Source organism: Alnus glutinosa, chromosome 8 (genome assembly GCF_958979055.1).
Source record: "Alnus glutinosa chromosome 8, dhAlnGlut1.1, whole genome shotgun sequence".
Lineage (NCBI taxonomy): Eukaryota > Viridiplantae > Streptophyta > Magnoliopsida > Fagales > Betulaceae > Alnus > Alnus glutinosa.
The window spans coordinates 4510479-4534345 of NC_084893.1; the positions used below are offsets into that span (position 1 = coordinate 4510479).

At 36.6% G+C, this 23867-nt stretch overlaps 3 protein-coding genes across 3 annotated transcripts; all 3 read left to right on the plus strand.

Moving 5' to 3' along the window:
- The first annotated feature begins 1888 nt into the window (after positions 1-1888).
- Positions 1889-10283, plus strand: LOC133875121 (alpha-mannosidase I MNS5). Its single transcript, XM_062313127.1, has 15 exons — positions 1889-2400; positions 3122-3164; positions 3251-3316; positions 3394-3455; positions 3650-3749; positions 3958-4140; positions 6688-6736; positions 6822-7001; positions 7246-7366; positions 8127-8208; positions 8288-8373; positions 8526-8626; positions 9059-9200; positions 9306-9456; positions 9674-10283. The coding sequence occupies exons 1-15, from the start codon at positions 2261-2263 to the stop codon at positions 9902-9904; spliced, it is 1737 nt and encodes a 578-aa protein (XP_062169111.1). The 5' UTR covers positions 1889-2260; the 3' UTR covers positions 9905-10283.
- A 4310-nt stretch (positions 10284-14593) lies between these two features.
- On the plus strand, positions 14594-15505 carry LOC133875588 (gibberellin-regulated protein 9-like). The gene is made up of 4 exons (XM_062313764.1): positions 14594-14741; positions 14845-14901; positions 14988-15030; positions 15114-15505. Exons 1-4 carry the CDS (start codon positions 14643-14645, stop codon positions 15296-15298), a joined length of 384 nt encoding a protein of 127 aa, XP_062169748.1. The 5' UTR covers positions 14594-14642; the 3' UTR covers positions 15299-15505.
- A 1347-nt stretch (positions 15506-16852) lies between these two features.
- LOC133876526 (putative recombination initiation defects 3) lies at positions 16853-22631 on the plus strand. The gene is made up of 12 exons (XM_062314816.1): positions 16853-17043; positions 18094-18244; positions 18513-18666; positions 18879-19013; positions 19537-19589; positions 19684-19878; positions 20123-20188; positions 20290-20339; positions 20498-20651; positions 20906-20987; positions 21677-21779; positions 22359-22631. Exons 1-11 carry the CDS (start codon positions 16979-16981, stop codon positions 21775-21777), a joined length of 1206 nt encoding a protein of 401 aa, XP_062170800.1. The 5' UTR covers positions 16853-16978; the 3' UTR covers positions 21778-21779; positions 22359-22631.
- Positions 22632-23867: the final 1236 nt, after the last annotated feature.

The window sequence follows — 23867 nt, forward strand, 5'->3', positions numbered from 1 at the left end:
AAATACAGTAAATAAATGCACATCGACACCCTACACACTAAGCCAGAAAAATCTGAATTGAGTGTTGCTTACAAATAAACAAATATTACAAAGACAGATGTTTGAGCCAATCTTTAACAATAAAGCATCCCTAACAATGAAAAGACGGCTGATCTATCTAACAAGCCATAAAAAGTCCAGTAAAATCTGCAAATTTAACAAACAAATTTTTAAAAACTACTCTAAAAAAGAAGAGAAAAAAATAACTACAGAAAGCACCCAACACAAGCTCGACGTCGAAAGAGAAACTGCGTGTATCTTGCAGGTTCTGGCGGAAAAACATAGATCTGGCCTTAAAAGTAGATGTAAAAGAAAACTCAACCAAACTTTCACCGGCGACACGAATGGAGATGCCGTATGAGACGTCTTGTGTACGTTAGCCTTATTGCTTGAATAAACCAAAGACAAGAAAAAGCACAAAGCTCCAGAGCTCTAAAATGACTAGGAGATCCAAAGCTCCATAGCCCTAGAAGAACTAGAAGAACAAAAGCTTCATAGCCCTAGAAGGACTAGAAGAACAAAAACTACATTGGATCAAAGTCAGGGAGAAAACAAAAAACCTCCATTGCCCTAAAAGGACTAGTAGGAAAGCAACATTGGGAGAGGGAGGAGCCTCCCTCCTCCTCAAACACCTTTCTTCTTTCTTCTTTTTCTCTCTTGCCAACTTGTTGAGATTTCGTAAAAGGATAGAGATCTAGTACAATACTCTTGTTGTATTGTGAGTGCATGGTCCATCTCTATTTGTTTGGATAGGTGTTTAGATAATTTTAGTTAATGAATACCTGTTCGAACAGGTGAAACCTCTCTTGTAATGCAATAAAACAATATTGGACTCAATTTTTAATCCGTAATCTTTGTAGTAAAGGCTCTAGATTTATTTATTTATTTTTATTTTTTTAATGTATTATAGGTTGATAAATATAAAGAAAGTTTAAGGGAAAAATGCAAAATCAGTCTTTATGATTAACTTAATTTACAAGCCGTTCCTTGTTGTTTAAAAATGAATTCGAAAGTCTTTGTGATATGTTAAAAAAATAATGTAGTCCATTGAGTCAAATTTCATTAAAATATTTGACAGATTCTGTTAAGTGTCAAATTAGTACCAATAATTTGACGACACTTGTCGCTCTTAATAAAAAAAAAAAAAAATATATATATATATATATATATATATATATATATATATATATATATAAAAGTATATAAAATGAAAAAAAAAAATAATAATAATTTTTTTTTAGCACTTGGACCCGCACCTGCGAGTTTTGAAAAACCTTACCCGTGGCCCAGCTATTGTTCACTGTAGCCGCCGGGTTGCGGGTTTGCAGGGGAGGGTGGGATATCTTGTCTGGAAAAGAAAAATAAACAACAAACAAGTAAAATATTGGGAGCAGACCAGATAAATTCGGAACTAGATAAATTCATAGCCAGATGACCAACCTTTAGCTAGCATAAGACGTTGGGCTTGTCAGGCGTTCGACCGGAGCTTGTAGGGGATAGACCACAGGACATGAGACACGACGGCAACACAAATTGTGAACTTATGAGAACGTACGAGTAGGACTCGGGATTTCGGAGGGAGGGGCGACTGGACGAGAGGGGATGACCGGCACAGGGGAGGGGACTCGGGATTTCAGTCTTCAGAGTTCAGAAGGACGACCGGACGAGAGGGGATGACTGGCACAGGGGAGGGGACTTGGGATTTCAGTCTTCAAAGTTCAGAGGGACGAGAGGCGGAGAGGGGGTGACAGGTAAGCGTGTGGGGCAGGGCGGGGCATGTATCCGAGTTTTTAAATAGGGATTTGATTCATACCGGGGCTTATCCTCACGTGAGGAGTTGTTGTGTGGTTGTTGGGTTAAGTGTTGTAAATTTAACATTTCCTTTTTAAATATGATACCTACGGATGTAAATAGCAAGAGAGGCGCCCATGTAAATCAATACTCATCCCTTGCAATTTCATTAGCCAGTAATCAGTGGACGCCACGTGTTGCGAAAGCCATTGCCATGTTGTGATTGTCATCCACAAGTGTAAACCAGGTAGATCCCACGCGTTAAGTGGCGTCGCCTCATTGGGCAGGTGTGTGTCACCACCAGCCAGCGGCCCAACAGTCCATTCTCATCAAATAGATCGCCATGTGTAATCCGAGTCCCACTTCCCCAAACAGCAACCTATTTTGAGTTTTGCGCTCTCTTTGGGATCGAGCACTGAAAAGTAAATCCATGTTGCTCCGCAAGTTTATTGGGACATGGATGGTCGTGTTCCTCGTGATCTCTCCCGCCATCTTCAACCCGTGCACGTCCCAACTCGATTCCCGCTGGGCAGCTAAGAAGAAGCACATGAGAGACAAGGTCCGCAAGATGTAAGCACAAAATTTCACACTGACCCAGTTCATATCCTGGGCTCATTCTCGTTGCTTTCGTATTGGTGTTCATATTGCATTGATGGGTCTTCTATTCTGGTCTTTATGGAGCTATGGGTATCTTGAATTTATTGACTGTTATCAATTGATGTCAACTTTTTGGGGTGCTTTGGGAGATAAGCTTGCTAATTTTGTAATGGTTGTGGATTTTGGATTTAATTTGGCTTCTGTTCTTGGCAAATGTTTAGTGTCTGATTGAAACGTTTGTTTATTGATCTTTGCTAGTTGGAACAATTTCATTTATAATTTCAGTTTTCTTGTAAACATGGTCTGAAATATGTTAAAACTAGTTGGCATTTCAAAAATATGTGGTTTGGTTGAGTTCAGCTGAATTCTTCTTTTATGAGAATAAAAAACCACAGCAAACTGAATGTTCGAATTCATGGCCTTGGCATATAATAAAGGTCGTGGCCAACATCGTAGGGAAAAGGGTTCATTTGAAGCAATTAAAGCATATAATAAAGGCTGTGGCATTTTGTTCTTGTCGAATTCATGGCCAACTTCATTGCGATTTAATCTTGGTTCTGTACGGATTTGCCTATCTAAACATAGAGAAAAAGAAGAAGGGCGAGAGAAGATATGGTTACAGAATTATTTTGGCATCTAGTTGTTAGTGATTTTTCAGAGGAAATTTAACAGTCTGTGTTATATCTCTTTTCAGGTTTTACCATGCATATGACAACTACTTGACTTATGCATTCCCGGTCAGTTCTTTATCTTCAATGGCATAGTTGCGAGTTGGCATGTCACTTCAATCTCTTGATGTTGTAATTTATTATATTTCTTGCAGCATGATGAGCTAAAGCCTCTTACTAAATCTTTTACTGACTCCCTTAGTGAGCTTGGAAATCTTAAGGTAAATTTTTATTATTGAGAATGTAATTCATAGTTAGTAACAAGGGGAAATTTAACTGTTTATTGTCTCAATTACAGCATGAATACTTACCGCAAGACTATAATGGATCTGCCCTCACACTTATTGAATCATTATCCAGGTATAACATGTGGCTTGAGTAACAAGTGTATAGACTGTTAGGTTGTGGATGCAATTCTATAATCTGAATTCTTACTTTTCTAGTTTATTGCAATAATTTATTCTAGTTTGGTGCGTTCTTGCTTTCATTTTATTTGGGGAGTCTTCATTCTGATACAAACTCTTCTTCTTCTTCTTCTTCTCGCTCTCTCTCAGCCTTGTTATTCTGGGTAACAACACTGAATTTGAAAGGGCAGTACTTTGGCTTTCCGAAAACCTAACATTTGATGTTGATGCAAGGATAAATCTGTTTGAGGTATGTGATTCGTATACTTCTTGGGAAAAATTTCCTTTGGTTGATGTGTTGATTCTAAAGCTTCAGCCTTCATGTAGTGTAGTTACAGATTACTCAAACCTGATGAATTCATCACCATAGTTTCTATTTCTTAATGTCATTCGAGAAGCAATATTTATTGCATGGCAAGCTGCTAATGGTGTTCTTCTCCTCTTGATCATTGTTGTAGGGCAACATAAGAGTTCTTGGAGGGCTTGTTTCTGCTCATATGCTTGCAACTGATTCTACAAACAGGTTGGTTCATGGTGCTTACAAGAATCAGCTGCTTATGTTGGCTGAAGATTTAGGGAAACGCTTTCTACCTGCCTTCAATACACCCACCGGGTTGCCATATGCATGGATTAACTTAAAGGTACTAACAAAACATGCCAAAGTTTAAATTCAAATTCATTTACAACTAGGTTGTAAATGAGATATCATACTTACCTTCTAAACCAGTGTTAGGTTACATTCTTCTAGAAACAAGAAACATATGGGAGTGTGCCCTTTGTTGCATCAGCATGGTTGCAAGCCTTTGAAACTGATATTGTACTGTTTTTAATATATAACATATTCTCTCAGACATAACTAGATATGATTTCTCTTGTCATATGTTGAACGTAGCCTACTTTCTATGTGATATTGCTGAACCATATCACATTTTTTCAATGCTCAGTAATTGTGGGCTAAAAATTGGCCTGAATTCAAAACTTTTAACAATTGAGCTTGAAAATTTGAAAAAATGTCACTGCTTAGTAGTTAGGAGTGCAGTGAGATAAGGATTTTCAATTGTCCATTGAAGCCTAAGTTCCTCAGATAGAAACAAAGGGAAAACCTGTTTATGGTGATAAAAGAAGCAAAACGCTATAGTTCTCAAAGAAACTAACGAGCTAAAGGCAACTTTATTGAAAATAAATAATAACCGCCTTATATTGGTATCATAATCCGCTTGGGCCAATTACTTATAAAACAAATGATATCATAATCGTCTATTTATGAGAAAATAAAGAAGAAGACAAAACACCTTTGGAAACCTTAACAAAACTAGCACAAACAATAATTCTAAACAAGCAAGGTAGTGAGTAGGGAAGAATAGTATATGAGCATTGATTAGAGGTAACCGCCTAATATTTGTTATAGGGTCATGAAGAATACCTTCGTAACAGTATCTGTTAACAAAATCACCATTACAGTATAACATGCATGTTTATCTATATAAAAAAAAAATGCCATTACAGTAATGTGAATGGTAGGTGGTCTTTTGTTTTTAATTTTTTCTTGCAACAATTCAAATGACGCTGTCCAGGAGTGGGATGAGTTAAGGATTTATTTCGATTATCCATCAAAACCTAAGTTTGAGTGAAATAAAGGAAAAGCCTTCTTAGGGTGCTGAAGTAAACATAATCTTAGAGTTTTTGAAAGATATGACAATCCAAAGGCACCTTTATTTGCAATAAACAATAGCTGTCTTACAATAACATCATAATCTTCCGTATTTAAGAAAACAAAACCTTAAAATATAGTAACAGTAAATCATACCCCTTAATTAAATTTACTCTCGACTTTACACGTCAGAATAAATTAAAACACCAAAATACCCTTAAAAACCCTAGTTATACATACCAGTACAAGCAATACATCTAAATAACTTTTATAGTGCGAACAACATGATGTGTGACGGTTGAACTTTGAGGCTATAATTTTCACTTTTAGGATACCCATTGAATACGTTACACATATTATACTTTGGAATACATTCACGACCAAGTAGTATAGGATTTATGTCTCGCATATCTACCGTGTCAACTTCTTCATCAAAATAGACATAATAAAGTGGTGATGTATCCCAATCCATAGAACTATAGTAGTATAGGATTTATGTCTCTTATATCTACTGCATCAACATCATCATTGGATTAGACAGATAAAGTGGTGATGTATCCAATTTTACAGAACTATCTTTCTTAATATGATCATCCTTCAATCCGCCTCTTGCCACATATTCCACTAATTCAGCATCATGGAAGTGATATTTTTCCTTAAATTGTAATTATCGTCCTCAAGACCACATTCTTATATGTCCAATGGTTGCGGTTGCCTTCCGTGTGGGCTTCCAATTCATCAAGCAGATTTGATACCACTCCAATTGGAGCTTGATCTCTTTCAAAATTTGCGATCTTCTTTGTCATGAAGTGATGGGTTGTCTTTGGCTATAAAAAAAAAAAAAAAAAAAAAAAAAAATGAAGTGATGGGTTGTCTTTGGCTTTGATGCCAACTACCGTATCAATAATATGATGAGATAATGTTTTACTTCAATTGTCCACTGGAACCTAAATTTCTTAGAGGAAAACAAAGAAAAATTCTCTTTAGGGTGCTGAAATAAGCAAATCCCTTGAGTTCTTGGTGGAATGAACAAGTCAAAAGGCAATTTTATTGATAATCAAGAATAACCGTCTTAAATAATATCATAATATTCTAATTATAAAAAAGAAATAGTATCATAATATTCTATTTACTTGAAGACAAAACCCTAAAACCCAATAACATTAAATCTAATCGTAGCCATACATGTTGAAGTAAATTAAAAGACCAAAACATCCTTAAAAACTATGCCAGCACAAACAGTACTTCGAAATAACTTTACAGTGCCATTCATCTTCCACCATTTTTCAGAGCTACAAGAGCTTTGCCATCCTCCAAGTATACAAAAGGTCATCTATCAGATACTGAGCATGCTCATATTGATGCTATTTTAGATTAATATGATGCTGAAGACAAGCTCTGGTGTTACTTAAACAAATCTTACATAATCTTTTCGACCAATTCACGTTTCAATTCTCAAAATGTATGAATATTGTCTGTTGGTTTTGTTTGTAAGAAGGATATATGACTCCACATCAATGCGAAATTCTGTGGACAGTACGGAGTGATGGTGAATGAGACTACTGAAACAAGCACGTCAGGGTGTGGTAAGAGGATTATCTTTAAAGTTTAAGACAAAGCTATCACAAAAAGTGCAGCCCTGAAATCAGCTGATTTTCATTCTGGATTCAGGTTCTCTGATTCTTGAAATGGGAGCCTTATCACGATTGACTGGTGACCCCACCTATGAATCTGCAGCTTTACGTGCTCTTCGTAGGTTATGGAGCATGCGGAGTTCATTAAATTTACTTGGAACAACACTGGATGTGGTAACTGGGGAATGGATTGAGTATTCATCCGGTATTGGGGCTGGTAGGTACTCTCTGGGCTTTGATTTTGTTTTTGTGCTGGATTCTATGTCGTTTGGTTCGTGAGGCTACCAAATATATAAGCTTCCTTTTTAAAACATTAGCATTTATTGCATAGCAAAATTTGGTAAACATGAAATGGCATGCTGTGTCCAGATTGCAATGCATGATGGGATCATCTTGCCTCTACATATTGGGCATGTAAACCTTGATGTTTCTGATGTTGGATTCTGCTTGGCTTCTTTTAGGGGTTGATTCATTTTATGAGTATCTATTGAAGGCCCATGTTCTTTTTGGAAATGAGGAGTTTTGGAGAATGTTTCAGTCTGCTTACCTTGCAGTGCAGAAACATTTTAGACATGGTCCATGGTACCGCACTGATTTCTATCCCTGCTGAATTTTACTCTCTGTGTTTTCACATGATTTTATATTCAACCTATGGTTTTTTGGTTTATGTTTTTAACTTGCCTAAAGACTTTTAACTCCTTTGGAAGATTTTGTGGTTATAATTGAACTGCAAATAACTGTTGTATGGATGGATATAGTTCTTTGCTTTCTACAAAACCTGAATCTCATGGTATTTAACAAATTAACCTGGAGCATTCATAGCCTACTGATTTGAAAATCTTGGTTTTAAAGTTTGAAAGGATGGACTTTTCTTTTGGATGCTTGAATCTACATTTATTTGTATTGCCAAATATCTGGTCAATTTTGACAATCCGCCTTGTGCAATATGCTTGAGTGTTTTTATGATTTTCATACTCATCCCTTTTTTATTCTGATAAATTGAATTTTACTAAAATTTAGATTATGTGTTGGACATGGATGCAAACTTATTAATTGAAGATTTTTTGTTGCCTTGTAAATGTATGTTTGAGTTTACAAAAAATTTAATGGCACGACCAACGTTTTCCTGAAATTTGCCTAAGTACTTTGCCGCTGAAATTCTAAATGGTATATGATTTTTGAAAAAAAAAAAAAAAAGTCTTTTTAGTTACTATTTGCAAGTTTAGTGTAAAATGGCTTGTACTTAGTTTTTGTCAGGAATCTAAGAGCCAAAAAAATTTATATTCACCTATCCAAAAAAAAAAAAAGGGTTTGTGGTTTAAAGCTTCTTCTTGTAATTTAGGTACCATGAAGCTGATATGAAAACAGGAAAAGCAACTTATTGGCAGCTTACAAGCCTTCAAGCATTTTGGCCTGGCCTACAGGCAAGCACATCTTCGTTATTAAAAATTTGAAGCCTCAACAAGTACCTTCTGACTTCCATATTTGACTTATGGTGATTAGGTTCTCGTTGGGGATATTGCAGCTGCTAATTCATCGCACCGTGAGTTTTTCCACGTATGGGAGAGGTTTGGAGTTCTACCTGAGAGGTACCCTGCTTTGATTATGTCTTTCTTTCTTCATTTCATCTTTAACGATTATTAGCTTATCCGAATTTAGTTTGTGTTTGGTTTCTACTATGGCATAATTATTTTTCGTAATGGGGAAAAAAACACCTTATATGAACCATAAATTGATTCAGGTATTTGCTGGACCATCAAATGCTGCATCCTACAGAAAAATACTATCCTTTGCGCCCTGAATTGGCAGAGTCAACATTCTACTTATATCAAGCCACCAAAGGTCTGATAATTTTTGTTTCTGTTATTTTCATTTTTTGGCTTTACCTGGCAGTCCAAGATTTCCTTTCATATTAATTTTGTCTCTTTTTTTTTTTCTTTTGATGTTATGCTCATTTAAGCTTTGAACTTTTTAAACCAACCATAGGTTGTAAATTTAAGGTCATTACATTTCAGTGTCCAAGTTGAAAGTTGCTGGACCTTTAGGGCATTATAGTAAGTTGCCAGGCACCATTAGTTACATTGTCACTATTGTATCCATAATCTTGCAGTGCTTAAGTGGATTGCTTTCTTACATATTCTAAGCTTCATTATTGTAGGCATGTTGTGCAAATGCATCACGCTTCTGTTTTGAATGAAGGCGCATGGTTCTTCAGCTGTACTATTCTGATTTGCACATCTTTGTTTGGTTCGCATCTTTTTCTCATGTTATCAGATTCATGGTACTTAGAAGTGGGTGAATCCATTGTTGATTCTCTTAATTTGTACACCAAAGTGGAAGGAGGATATGCAAGCATTAGAGATGTAACAACTATGGAGTTGGAAGATCATCAACATAGTTTTTTTCTTGCTGAAACGTATGAGCTTTTTCTTTTTTCATTCTGCCATCAAGTATAAAGAAATTTTTCTCAGCCTTAGCAGTGTCAAATTTGAAACTATATCAATGTTTACTGTTTCTGTAGGTGCAAGTATCTATATCTTCTGTTCGATGATTCGTTTTTGGTTGGTCAGAATTTTATTTTCACAACTGAGGGTCATCCGCTTCCAGTGTTAAGTGATTGGCATGAAAGGCTTCCACACACCTATATTCGAGCAAACTGGACTTTTGCCCAGGTGTTCTTTCTACCTATCTGCTTGTATGGTGATCGACTGTTGAAACCCACCCTTAAGTCCTTAACATATTCAAAATATGCTTCCTGATTGAAACAGAAGTTTCTAAGATTTCATTCATATTTTGGTTTCAATAATTGCAGTTTTGCAGCTCATACTTAATCAATGGTATAATTGGATGTATTGGCACGTAAATAATGAAGTTTTTTTACTTGTGCAGAGTGGAAAGCAAGCAAGACGGGCAAGTGCAATGTCTTTGCAAGTCTGCCCTGCTACAACATTGAATGCAGGGGGACATGGTGACCGACAGGTCGAGAGTGCTTGCCATATCTGTGATGCTCATACTGACCACAGGTGTTTTACCGACGAAGAATGCGGAGTCGATTCAACTACGTGTAGACGAAGATCATGTAGCATGGCCGGTTATTGTGGACTATGGTTATTCATCTGATACTCAGACATCGCCGTTTTTTATTTTTATTTTAAAATTTTTTTTTTAAAAAAAAAAAAAAAGAAAAAGAAAAGTTCCCCCGACACAATAAACTTCGGTCCACACAGGTAATTGTTCTGGCAGGTCTGTAATCTAATTACAATGTGAGAAAATTGTAAAGGCTAGAGAATGTAATTACAGGGTGCAGAAATTCATCAAAGTTGCATTCTTTTTCAGATCATGAAATTTTGAATGGTGCGTCCTATAGGGAGTTCACTTTTTCAAAGGTTCATGCTGTGTATTTGGAAGTGTCGCAAATGACTGGATGTCTGGATCCCATTTTAGGTTCACAAGCTGCGTAGCAACAGCTTTTTGGCTTAAATTACTGCTTTTCACATGAGGTTCCTCTGTTTTTTTTACTCATACTTTGTATTGCAGTGATGTCACTCCATTATATTGAATGACAGCTTGTTTGGAGCTCAACTTAGATATTACATTGAATTAGGTGTGTTCTGTTGTAGATTTTGTTGCATTTAAAGCACAAGTATATGATTTAGGAAGGTAAAGCGTCTCAATCAATGGAGGTGACTGAGTTACTACGAATGTTATGATGGTTCAGTCAATCTCACAGTTATCACCTTGGGATCAATGGCCCTAGTGGATAGGATAAGATTGTGATTCATCAGCTTGCGGATAAGACTATAAGAGCATCTCCAACAGCGGTTCTAAATTGCTTATAATAGCCAGTTTTAGTTATTATGACATATGACTCATCTTAATGCTCCAACAGAACTTTCGTATTAGAATATTGAACCTTCTGTTTGATATTTTTCTATTTTCTCCTTCTTTTTTAATCCTTTATCTCTTCTCTCCTTTTGTTTTAATTTTTTTTTTTTTCACAAAAAATTATTAAAAAATAATATTTAAAGAAAGTATAAAGTTTGATAGATAGTCCGTTTGGAGTAATGCTATACGTGCGTCAAGAGTAGTCCGACTGGTGTCTGGCTCTTGACCCATGTGGCAAGTTTTTTTTTTTTTATTAAAAAAAAAAAATTCAAAAACAAATTAATCAGCGTTAAAACACATGGATTTCCCCAAAATTTTCAAAAACATTTTCTTCCCCAAAACTTTCCCCAAATTTTTTCACTTCTCCCTCACCCCACCGACAGCCATCCCCCCGCCACCTTTCGGAGCACCGCCTACCGCAGTTCGCCTCCCACCGCCGACCAAGATCTCCGACCACCGTATTCTCTCTCTACGGTCTCTCTCTCTCTCTCTCTCTCCACGATCGGCCACTAAATTTTTGTTGTGTTTATCTCTCTCTCTCTCCACAGCCGGTCACTGTTGATGGCCAAAGAGGGGGGGGGGGGGGGGGGGGGTTTGATTTTGGGTTGTTTTGGGGCTTTCGGCTGGGAGGATGGCCGAAGGGGGGGTGGCTGCTGGGTCTGAGGGAGAGAGAGAGAGAGAGAGAGAGAGCTGGGCGAGGGACAGATGGTGGTTGGGCGTCGGTCGGTCGGTGGTCGCCAGTATGCTGGGTTCGCAAGAGAGAGAGAGAGAGACAGAGACAAAGAGCTGGCCGAGGGACGGTGTGGGTCGGTGGGCGTCGGTCGTTGGGCGGTCGGTAGGCGCCGGTGGGTTGGTGGGGGAGGGGACAGTGGCGAGGGGGAGATTTGGGAAATGGGGGGAAAATTTCTTCTTGTTTCCTTCCACCCGCGTTTTCAACGTTTCTTTTTTATTTTTATTTTTTTTAATAAAAAAAGAAAAAAGATGTGCCACGTGGGTCAAGAGCTGGACACCAGTTGGACTCTTGACGCACGTATAGCACTGCTCGTCCGTTTGAATTTGCATTGAAAAAATGGTAGCTAAGATGAAAAGCAATGTATATTTTAAGTAGCTAAAATAGCTGCTATTGCTAGAGATGCTACAAGGGGCATTATGAATAGAAGTTTGAAGAAGATTTTTGAGAAGAGTAATATTAGAAGGAAAATTTATGTGTTTTTTTTTTAAAATTGCGTAACTTTTAAAATTATTATTAGATCAAAATTTAATAGTGATCTATTACAAATATAATGATAATTTTAAAAATAAATCTTTTTAAAAATAAAAAAATAAACATGAGTCTTTTGAAAATTACTATTTCGTACCAAGCGAAAAGAATAATACTGGCCCGTTTGGCAACTCCGCTCCCTTCTTATTTTTCTTATTTTTACTTCTCTAAAAAAAAAAATCAAAACATTCTAACTTTTTTTGACTTTTTATATCACATCAACAATTTTTTATTACTATTAAAATAAAAAAACTCACTACAATACTTTTTTTTTTTTTTTTTACTTTTTTATATAAATTATTTGTAGTTTATATCACATTAATCGCTTATTATTTTAAAAATAAAAAATAAAAAACATATTTCACCTAAAATATGGGACCAATAAGAACAAGGAGGCCAAAATATCTGATGTACAGAATGCGAGTCGGGTGGATGAAGAGCTGGTCTCCATCTCTATTCCAGGCTGGAAGGCTGACCCTTATTATTGAAAAGGTGTTGAGTCGGTGAGGGAGCAGGTACGGACCATCCTTGTGAGAGGACCCCACATTGAAAATCAGACGGGTCACGACAATCCAGCTCAGCCATCGATCTCTTTTGCTTTTGCTTTTTTGTCCTGACTCGGATCTCAGCTAATAGATTAAAGGCACGTGGATTACAAGCTTGATACGAATGGTACTCTACCCCTATTATACATTTATACCCCCTGTCTAATCTGCCTTTTTCTTTCTTTTTCTGTTTTTTGAGGTACTGTCTCTTTCTCTACTCTGCTCTTGGTATGGAGTACGGTCCTTACAATCATCCAGATCCAGCTGTCTGCAATGAAACTGCCACTTTGACCCAGGGCATGCCCAACGCCAACTGGCTTCAGAATTTTTTTTGTCCATATAAACAAAGTACATATTAACAAACTCATTATAAAATAAAATAAAATAAAAAAATGCTAAATTTTTTTTTAGCATTCTTATTGTGATTATCTAAAAGAACATAAATATAAATGCAATTGAATTGGGATGCTGCTCTGGACAAGAAACAGAGATTGATAGGGGTGGGAGTTGTGGCCCGAGACTTTGAAGGAAAGGTTATCGCAGTAATGTGTTCCTCCCAACGGTATATTTCGGACTCTTCTGTGGCGGAGGCCTTTGGTGCTCGTCTTAGTATTGAATTTGGCTTGTTTCTGGGGCTTCGGTCTGTGATTCTAGAGGGAGACGCATTGGAGGTCGTCCAAGAGCTTAATCGGGTTAATGAAGATGCAAGTCACCTCGGCAATTTGATAGGCGAAATTCGTGTCCTCTTAAGAAGATTTGATTGCTGGTCTTTTATTCATGTTAAACGTGAAGGGAACAAGGTTGCCCACACCTTAGCCAAATATGTGATTTCTCTCCCACAAAACCGTGTGTGGTTAAACTCTTTCCCCACCTGTGTGTCGGGGTTTGTTTCGTTTGAGTCTGATGTGTATTCTTCTTCTGCTTAATACTTTTTTTATTACATTTATATCTTTCTAAATGGATACTAGAAGAACACAAGGAGTTCTAGCATTTAAAAAAAAAAAAAAAACCATAAAAAAAAGAGAGAAACAATGCTGATTGCTTACTAGGAATTTAAAAAGGTCAACTGTGTTAAGAATTGTATTTAAAAAGCAAATAATAAGAGGAATGCTAGACATTCAAACACTTTCTTTTTTTTTTTCAAAATTTAATTATAATCTGATGTGTCACAATTCTATGAGATTTATCATTTTGAAAAATGTACTACAATCTCATAAGATTGTGACACATCAGGTTGAAATCAAATTCTAAAAAAAAGTGTTGGGATGTTAAGCATTTCTCAAAGAATAATGATATGTTTGGCAAATGCTTGTACATAACAGAGTAATGGGTTGTTAATTTTGGAATTAGTAAAAAGTGATGATGTGATATAAAGTAAAAAGAATTTGTATAGAAAAGTGAAAAAGTTTTTTATTGTAGTAAATTTTTTTATTTGAATAATAATAAAAAAAAATTATTAATGTGATATAAAAAGTGAAAAAAGTTGAAAATGTTTTTATGTTGATTGTTATTGAAAAATATAAAAAAGTAGAAAAAAATGCATGAACAGTAGCAAAGCACTACTCTGGTCTAGACATGTCGTTACCAAACATAGCCAATGATTCCCTTATAACTTCCACGTAACTCCTACACAACTCCTAAACACATTAGATAGGACCCACACGTGAGATTCGGCCACATGTATAAGTCTCACCCAATACATAAGAGTTGTATAAAAATTATGTGAGAGAGGTTGTCATGGGATCACACCCCAAAGGCAAAAGCATATATAGAATTGCGTACACCTAACTGACCTAAGTGCGAAACAATAATTATAAAGCAATTTCAGGATGCCTAACAACGAATCATGATTGCACTGGATCAGAACCCAAATGCGAACCCAACGTGAATCTTGATAACCACCACATTACCGACTCTCTCATTGAGTGTAATAATAATAAAATCATGCGTGACCAGTTTGGTAATATCGACACAAATAAAACCATGTATTAGAAGTATTTTTAGCATTTCCATAAAACCATACATGATACATTATTCATGGTACTTTGCTTGCCCCAAAGCTCGAATCGTCCCTACAATGATGATGCCAAACCTAATCGTAATTACAAGTAAAAGGCGTGACCAGTTTGGTAATATCGACACAAATAAAACCCCTATAAGAACACGCATGCCTACCCAATTTCATCCACAGCCACCACTGACCACCATAATGCAGACATTACGTGTGCTCTTTCTGTTTGGGGCCTTTCTCTTCTGCTTTACATTGGTACTGGCTGGTTTTCTCTAGTTCTCTGGGTAGTGTTCAGAAATGTATTTTGTTTCAGCGTTTCTTTCTTTTATCAACCATCTTCCAATCTCCATGCATGCAGGTTTCATCTGATCTCAAGGCAGAAGAAGAGTCACCTGATCTTCGCCTGGCCCTGGCGGTACAAAAGCTAGCTCTACTATTTATTAACTTCTGTAAAAGAAATAAATTTACCACTTGGTCTAATGCTTTAAAGTTCTTTTACAGTCTTTTGTGAGAGGTGCAAACAGAAGGCTCATGCAGGAAGTAGGTGGGTTTATCTAATTTTCTCTCGTAGTTCTTCTAAAATTCATGTTCTGATCGAGTACCGTTTATGTTTTGGGGTCGGTTCAGATTGTGGAGGTTTGTGCAAGCAGAGATGCAGTCTTCACTCGAGGCCAAACGTGTGCAACAGGGCGTGCGGCACGTGCTGTGTGAGGTGCAAGTGTGTGCCACCCGGGACCGCAGGGAACAGGGAGATGTGTGGGGCGTGCTACACTGACATGACCACCCATGGGAACAGGACCAAATGTCCATAGCCCATAGACCCAAAATCCCCCAGTTTAGCTTTAGGATCCGTCAGTTTCTCTTTCTTCTCTCCTGTGTTTTAGTTTAGTCATGATGCGTACGTGTAGTGGTGTTCCAATGGTGTTTCCAAAGCCTAGCTAGTGTTTTTCAAGCTTATGTTATCTGTGTGTAAATGTGTAATCAGTGTCTCTATAAATAACAGCTTATCAATTTCTAAAGCCTGTGTTATACGAGAATAATCGCCGGTTGGGCAGATTGCCCGCCGACTATATCGGCTCTTTACTGTCACCGATTTAACTGGTACCCGCCCGGCCGCCCTAACAATCTGAACATCAATAATTATTTTTACATGTCAGCTCTGGCATGATCATAGAGGTCTGTTCTCAATTCTTATACAGTTTAACATACTCTAATTAAATATTCTGATCTCACGTGTTTAACCTATTAGGCCATCTCGACAATAAAAGTTTTAATAGCTATTAAAAAAAACAATTATCTACTTTAATCACCGTTTTTCTTCAACAATTCACATTCTACTTTTTTAAAATATTATTTTTTAATCATTTTTTTTTTAAATTTTTATATTCATTACTCTCTTGATCTCCGGTCTCTCTCTCACTCTCCGGTCTCCCGCAACCCCAATCCACTGCACTACGACGAAGAAGCACCCACCGCACCACTCTCTACTTCAATACCGCACCACTCAACTACCGGATCAACGCCGTTCAACTACCGCACACACGACGTCGATCCACCCACGGCCAGAGCAACGGAACCACCGATTAACACCGATCAAAACCGATCCATCAAAATAAGGGCATAGCTGAAGCCGATCAAGACCCTGGCGGAATCCACCTCCAGCTTCGCTGGCGTCGACCCATCCACCGGACGTCATCCATCGTCAATCCATGGAAGATCGGGGCTCATACTGTTGCTTCCATTGTTAGATGAGGGACGAAGAGTGACAGAGGGACGAAGAGGAATCGGAGAGGGAGAGAGAAATTATTAATAAAAAAGGTCTAAACACATGAACAGTGAATAGCTAGTGTTCATATGCTTAGAGAAATGGTTAAAATAGTCATTCTATTGGAAAAGAAAATTTACTAATAAAAGTCAAATTTGGTTATTTTGAAGGAAATAGCAAGTATGATGGAGATGGCCTTAGGAGTGTCGAGTGATATAATATTAATTAATTAATTAAATAAATTCATCCCAACCGTTACTTTAATTCTGATTTCACATGAACTAGGCCTGCCTTCTTTTTGGGCCTGAATACGGATCGCAAGTCACCTGCAACTGTAAATGCCTTGGTTTCGGATCCAAAAAGGAAACGTGGGCCTTAGTTGACCCACTATCGGCCCAGAGTAGAAACCCGAATCCGAGCCATTTCAGAACCCCTTTCCCGCCACGCTTTGTACATGATCCTGCAAATTCCGCGGAACTACAGTTATAGGTTTGGGGTCAAAACTGAAAAAATAATGATAATAATAATAAAAAAAAAAAAACCGCCCATGCTGCCGCACATAGTCGCTCTATATCTCTCTCTTAGAAGTTCGAAGAAGTTGAAACGCTCAGAGACCGTTTGCCTCAATTCACAGATCGACCTCTTCGCTGATCACCTAGAGTTTCAGGTGAACAATCACAACGCAATTCGACTATCAAAGGACGTTTCAAATCACTGAGTCAAGCTAATGAAGCTGAAGATGAACAAAGTTTGCGATCTCAGCTCCATCTCGGTCCTTCCTCCTCACGCGAGGTGAGAATTTTCCTTCACGACATGCTCTGTTTAGCTCCTGAGAATGTGCGGGAAAATGTTGAGAATCGATATTTTGAATGCACTTGAATTTTCGTTAATTTTTAAGAAAGTTACGCTCATCCGACCTTAACTCTTTAGCTTTTAGTTGAGCTTACTCTAAGTTCTTGTCGTACGCGGTTCAAATTTTTCTTCAGAGATTCTCTGTTTGGTTCCAGAGGAAATACTGGAAAATGTCAATAAAATCGAAGTTTTGAATCTCAACTAAAGTATTGTGGAATTTTTTATCGCTTAAACGAGCTTAACGATATTATTTGGCTTAGTCAACGTCAACCTAAGGTCGACCTCGGCTCTTCCTCTCCATGCAGGGTTCGATATTGCTTATAGATATGTTCAGCTCCACTTAGCACATTTCAAAAGAGCAACAACAGGAAGTATTAGACCTAAAATTTGGTTTCTTATTTTTCTACTTTTCCTTCGTTTTCTCTGCATCCAAACAAATGAACGGATTCTTCAGAGTTCGTCTTAATTTTGAAATTTTGCTTTGATTTGGTAATGATTTGAACGAGATCAAGTGCTTGCCCTTTCATCAGAGAGGATCCGTGTGGTTGCTGCGAAAATGCAGGAAAGAAAAATAAGATTCAAATTTCTCAAGCTTTAAAATCAATTAGTACGGAAAAATCTGTCTTCATATCTGTTCTAAACATAATTATTTTTCTCTTCTCCGTTTCTCTCGGAAACCAAAGAGAGGGAAATAGCATTCCTATCTGCCTATAAATCTGTTTTCATGTCTGCCTTTTTAGCCTTTGTGATGATCCTGAGGACTTCAAATGCTTCACTTCTCATTATTTAGAATTCAAAAGGACATAATTGTCCACTCAACTGAAGCTAATGCAGCTATTTGCCACAGTTTTTTTTAAATTATTTTTTTTTTTTTTTTTTTTTTTTTTTTAATTGTTCTTCTCTACCTGCACCTCTCTAAATTGACTTTTATTTTAAGATCCCTTGTTTGTCTTCTTCACTTGTGCTGGTTGTTTCGGAAATGATCTGAAGGAGATCAAATGCTAGACCAACTGGACCGCAAGCATCACAGCTTCAATCTCAAGCATCGCAGCAATCATTTTCGCAAGGAATTTCATCTCAGCATGGCATGTTTTCTCAGCTCTCTCAGAACTCTCTCAATGAGGTTCTGACAAATGATCAGGTTTGAGTTTTTATCTTTCTAGAAAATTTTTGTTCTTTCCTAGGCTGCGACTTTGTAAAATCATTATAGCCAAACCTAACATATGGACTTGGTTTTACTTTTATGATTTTGAGACGCAGTGGCTTCAACATATTAATGTAAACCAGAGAAGTTTAATTTTTTCCGAGTTGATTATTCATTTCCACTTTTTTCTTCCATTTTTTGGCACAAAAATAAAATGTAATCAGTATTATACTTGTATGTTAGTTTTGATATTGAATCTTTGCAGAGATTTGGTTCTCAAGAACGAGAGAACTCTGTGAAGAAGATTTCTTGCTTGCCACCACTAAGTTGTACACGAGAAGATAGTCAAATGCCAACCTCAAGACATTCAGCAAATCTGATCCGCAAATGGAATTCTGCTTCTGTTCCAGACCATAGATGTAAGCTCACTCCTTAGAGTGAAATTATTAAGTTATCGTGGAATGGTTTAAGGATCTTCAGTATGTACTTTTGACATTTTACATAGGAAGGTGGTTCACTTTCTTTACAGTTATGCAAAAGTGTGCATGTCAAATAAGACCTTTGTTCTTGCATGCATGGTGCATGTGTATATCTTTGCAGGGGATACTGAATTTTTCATTTGCCTGAGCAGGTCAGAATAGTGAAGAAATTGAACATCGAATTGGATTGATGGAAACTTCATTAAGCAGGTTAGGAATGATTTTGGATTCTCTTCAGAGCGATGTCATGCAAGTTAACAGAGGAACAAAAGAAGTTTCACTGGAGAGTGAGTAATCCAGTCTAACATCTAATACATTAAAAGTAGGGTTTGAAGAGAAAATATATCACTCATCAGTCAGTCTGTAACAATAATACTGTTCTAATCTATAGAATTGTGAATTCTTGTGAATTTAAACCCGGGAAAAATTTACTACTTTCAGAAATTTTCAGATGAATTAAGTTCACTTATCTATTTATTTGAAAATTAAGGAGCAGTAGGCATTTAATCTTATCTAGTTCCAAGGAATTCATTCTTTCTTTTCCTCCTTTTTTATGCTGGGCAGACATAACTTTTCTTTGTAAAACTTGACGTTGATGTGTTTCTTAACCTATGGCTTGGTAAGCATTTGATGATGAATTTAATTTGGCTTTTCTAAAGATTTTCATCAATAAGTAGGAATTAGATTTGAAATGTGATGAACAGAGAACGCAAGAAACACCTGGAGAATGATTGTTTGCATGCAATGTACATAGTTGTAGAACACATAATAATTAAAACAATTTTCTTTCTTTCCTCAAATTTGATTCAGCGGAAGGCATACGGCAGAAGTTGATTCTTCATGATAGCTTACTGCACTTGATGGTAAAGCTTGTTTACTTGCTATGTTGACCTGCTTAATTGTTTAAAACATCAATGGATCTGATATTTTGTACCACAAATGAGATATGGCAAACAGAACAAGGGACAAGAAGATATCAAAGCTAGCCTTGCTGAGGGAGTCAGATCGATATCTGATCAGCTAAGCAAAGATATATATCAAGACAAATTACAGGAGATTTGCATGCTGGTGTCAGCTTTTCCACAGCAGATGGAAGCATCTGCACTGCAATTACAAGATAAGCTCAGCAAAACCCTTGCCAAAGAAATGCAAGTACGTATGATGTCATAATGGACATTGCTGGTATATGTGTGAACACTCAAGGCTTTAAGATAATTCATTTTGTGCTCCTTGTTGTTGACTAAAGTGAATATCAAATTGAATTTTATTCTTTGCTGACACATCCAATGCTCAATCTTTCCTAGTTCCAGATCTATACAATTTGCTCAATTCAGTATATCTATTACAAATAACACCGTACCTCTCAGCTTATTGTTTTGTCGTCACTTGTTCTTAGGTAATAGCTTGCAGGGTGAAGGCTCCTAACCAGAAAGATCCAGCACCCTCCATCATTCTACCAGAGGTGCTTTATTCTTCTTATACAATGACCCATTAGCTTTCTTTAAGTACTTGCTATTCTGAATTTATGTTCTCAAAAATCCTCTTACATTTGCCACTGTGCAGGGTACTGACCATCGTGCTACTCCACAGAGTTATGCACAGCCTCCTAGGAAGTATGTAAAACTCAGTTTATTTCTGTTGGCTATGGTACTGCTCAATTGGACAAGTTACAGTCATATGTGTTGGTTCTTCAGTTCTATTAAGTTTTCTTTTTTAGTATCGTTGTTTTGTTTAGCCTTTCAAGAGATTACAAATGTTTGCTTGACTCCAGTACTGCAGTGCCTCCAAAGGTCTGTGTGCAAGCAACCGTAGTTCCAAGGATAGAAACAGGAGGTTGGAAGACTGTAAAAATGGAAAAAGCGATTGCCAAGGATAGGGCATCCAGCAAGGTGCAGAAACAAAACGGTTGTTCTTCCCTCAAACAGGTAATTCTTGTAGTTTTTTCCCCGTCTATTCCCCTTTCTTTGTTGGAAAAACTGCCATGTTTTCTGATCAAGATATTTGAGTTTAACCCGGCATTTTCTAAGGTGATTGGCATAAAAATATGAATTCTATTGAGTTATTTTCCTTAAAATGTACTCGACAGCAGAAGCTGACCTTTTAACTCAAGTTGTGCATGGAAATTTTGGTGCTTACTCATTTTTTCATAGTCTATTTGAGATGACAATACATGATGCAGGAAACAAGTTGTAGAATTAACATTGAATCAGATGAGGAGATGGATGGAGGTTTTTCCTGCTTGCTTGAAGAGAAGGAAACAGGTGGTTAATGAAAGTAAATTGCAGCATTTATTATTCTTGACTATTACTGCTCATGTCTCTCATTGTTAAAAATTTCTATTGGAGGTAAACATTGAACCTCTTATTTTTAGCTAGACATCTTTTGTCTTTGAGATGCTGGCATTCTGAACATGGAGAAACAAAGTAGAGCTCTACATAAGTATTAAAAACTAGAAAACATCATAGAGAATTTGGAACTCTACATTAGGAATAATTTATATAAATGTTTGCTTTGTTGAAACAATGAGCCATACTTAGACAGTTTAGACCGTAGAGAGGAAGGAAATATATATTCTTCTTTGAAATTATCATCAGTTTATTACCTTATTATCCAATAGATATAAGATTTATTTAACTTCCTCTTTATCTCTTTTCTTTCACCTGAGTTTATTTGGATTACTAACAAGACACAAGTTTCCTACAAACTGGTTTGTAAGAAATTTTTTACAAATAAACCTCTAAAAGTGACATATTTCCCTTAGCATGTGAGAAGTACTTGTTTTTTAACAACATGTGCTTCTCACATGCCTTTTTAATAGCTTAAAGGACACATGTCGCTTTTGAAGGCTGATGTAAGAGTTTCTTCTTTCCAAAAATTGCTGTGAATATGTTACCATTATTTTATTTTCAATCTTTGCTCTCATCCTAATTATTTCCTTGGGGAGACATAGGAAAGTGTTTGATTGATGAGGTAAAGGAAGAGACTGAACGGATTTTGAAGAAAGCGAGGAGGCGAAAGAGAAAATCCTGTAATCTAATAATTATTAATTGAAGGTAAATTTTTCGCTTCTTGTATTTGCAACACTGATTACTTCATGCTCTGCAGATTATTATAGATCTCAAAGTCTTTATGTTACTGAAAGTGTATATAAATTCCTTAGGAGTCTTAGATTGCTTAAATGAAATCAAATTATTTTTCATTGTATTTCACACTGAACTTGAAAGGAGTACAATTTGTTAATATAATTTTAATGTTATGAGATTATCAAGGTTAGAAGTATTAGAAATTTCCTGAAAGTTGCACTTCAAGAGTTAGCAAGGAAGCACGTCTCTATCTAGCGCTTGGTTGCTTTGCCAACTAGTCACTTTGAAACTCTTACATCCACTCCCTTCTCCACGCTCTGGTGGAACTAAGGGGCTGGGGATGAGAGCTTGATATAGCTTTTGTTTTGTTTTGTGAGGGAGTGCCCCAAGTCTTTTTTGACTTGTACTTATTCTTGAGAAGATAGTGACATATTGGTCAATTTGGTAAAGGAAAAACAAATTGGTTACGTGCTTTAGCCGTTGTATTTGATAGCTCTGATTCTAATATGAGGTTATGACTTTTGAATTATGCCTTGGCTGGTTGTTCAGGACTTCAGGTGCAAGATATCTCTGCAGCTGATGAAAAGAAAAAGGATTCCAGCTGAAAGACTCCGTGGGCGGCCATACTATGAGTTCGACTACTTTTGGTACATTTCTTTCTACACCCATGTGCGTGACCAATTTGGGATGACTAAAGGTGACGGAATATAGTTGTCTTAAATGGTCTTTTCTTTGAAGGGAATTATTGAGCTGCTCTAGTGTTATTCACCATATGAACTGAGTGTCTTGTGATCGACTGTTGAAATTAATACATGAAAAATATGAAATACTTGTTCCAGCTGGTTTGTAGACCCAGAAATCTGTAGAACCATAATAATAATAATAATTACTCTGATTCTACTTTTGTTGCACCTTCATCATTGGAGTTAACGAACGGGCAAATCACCTTCATGGGCCAAGTTATTATCCCAGCCCAGTACTACTTTGAGTGGCCTATTATTTCTGCCACCCGCGGAGTCATTCATGTTAAGGGCCCAAAAGAAATATCAAACAGCCCCATGTACAGCTTGTTAATTTCTTCCATGGTGAAATATTTGCGTCGATAAATCCGTTTACCCATGCAGTAAGTACTCTCAAATTGTTAACCAAAACTAACACACAATTCACTAGTATTTTGTTAGCTAAAAAGTTACGTAGGAATCCAAATTTTATGGTCGGGGAATTCCAACCAATTCTCCCACAAGAAACAAAACAGTTAAGATTAAGAAATGAGCAAATGTTGGTTTCCCCCCCCCCTCCCCCCAAAACTTTAGAAGAAAAAAATGGTGGTTAATTGATAATATATAGTCATTGAAAATGTGCCGTGGTTTCTTTATTATTACCAATTCCGCGTGAATGACGAAAGATCCTTTTTTTTAATTGTTTTGTTCTTTTTCTTTTAAGAAGGTTTTACAATTACTTGGAATGGCAGTTAGAATCAACGGTTTGGAAGTTATAGGATCCTATTCCTCTCCATTCACACGTGTTCTATGTATTCTCTCTCCTTTGTCACGCCAATGTCATATTTATGAACTGATGGGATATTAAAATTGTAAATTTCAAAGGAATTGACATAATGAATTATAAAAGAAAGAATCACATCGTGCGAGAAAAGTGATCGACAGACGACATTTAGTGAAAAGACCACACATACTGTGCTTTGCTAACTTGGAATTCACGATTGGAAATTTCGATTTGTTTATTTATTATTATTATTATTTTTTTTTAATCCACGTGATAGATAATAGAGAGAAGGAGAATTCGAACAAGTGATCTATATTTCATGAGATATGGTCCCTAACCGATTAAGCTACTCCTTAAAGATTAAAAATTTCGATATTGAACATCAAATTATGAAAGAGCATTTTACTAGGCTTAATTGACCGAAAATTGAGTGATAGGTCGACATTTATTATTCTTATATGTGAGTCTCATAAAATGTTTTTTTATTATTGAATAACGTTACATATTTAACTTAATTAATAAACAGTATCATATCAGATTAATAAAATTAGTGTC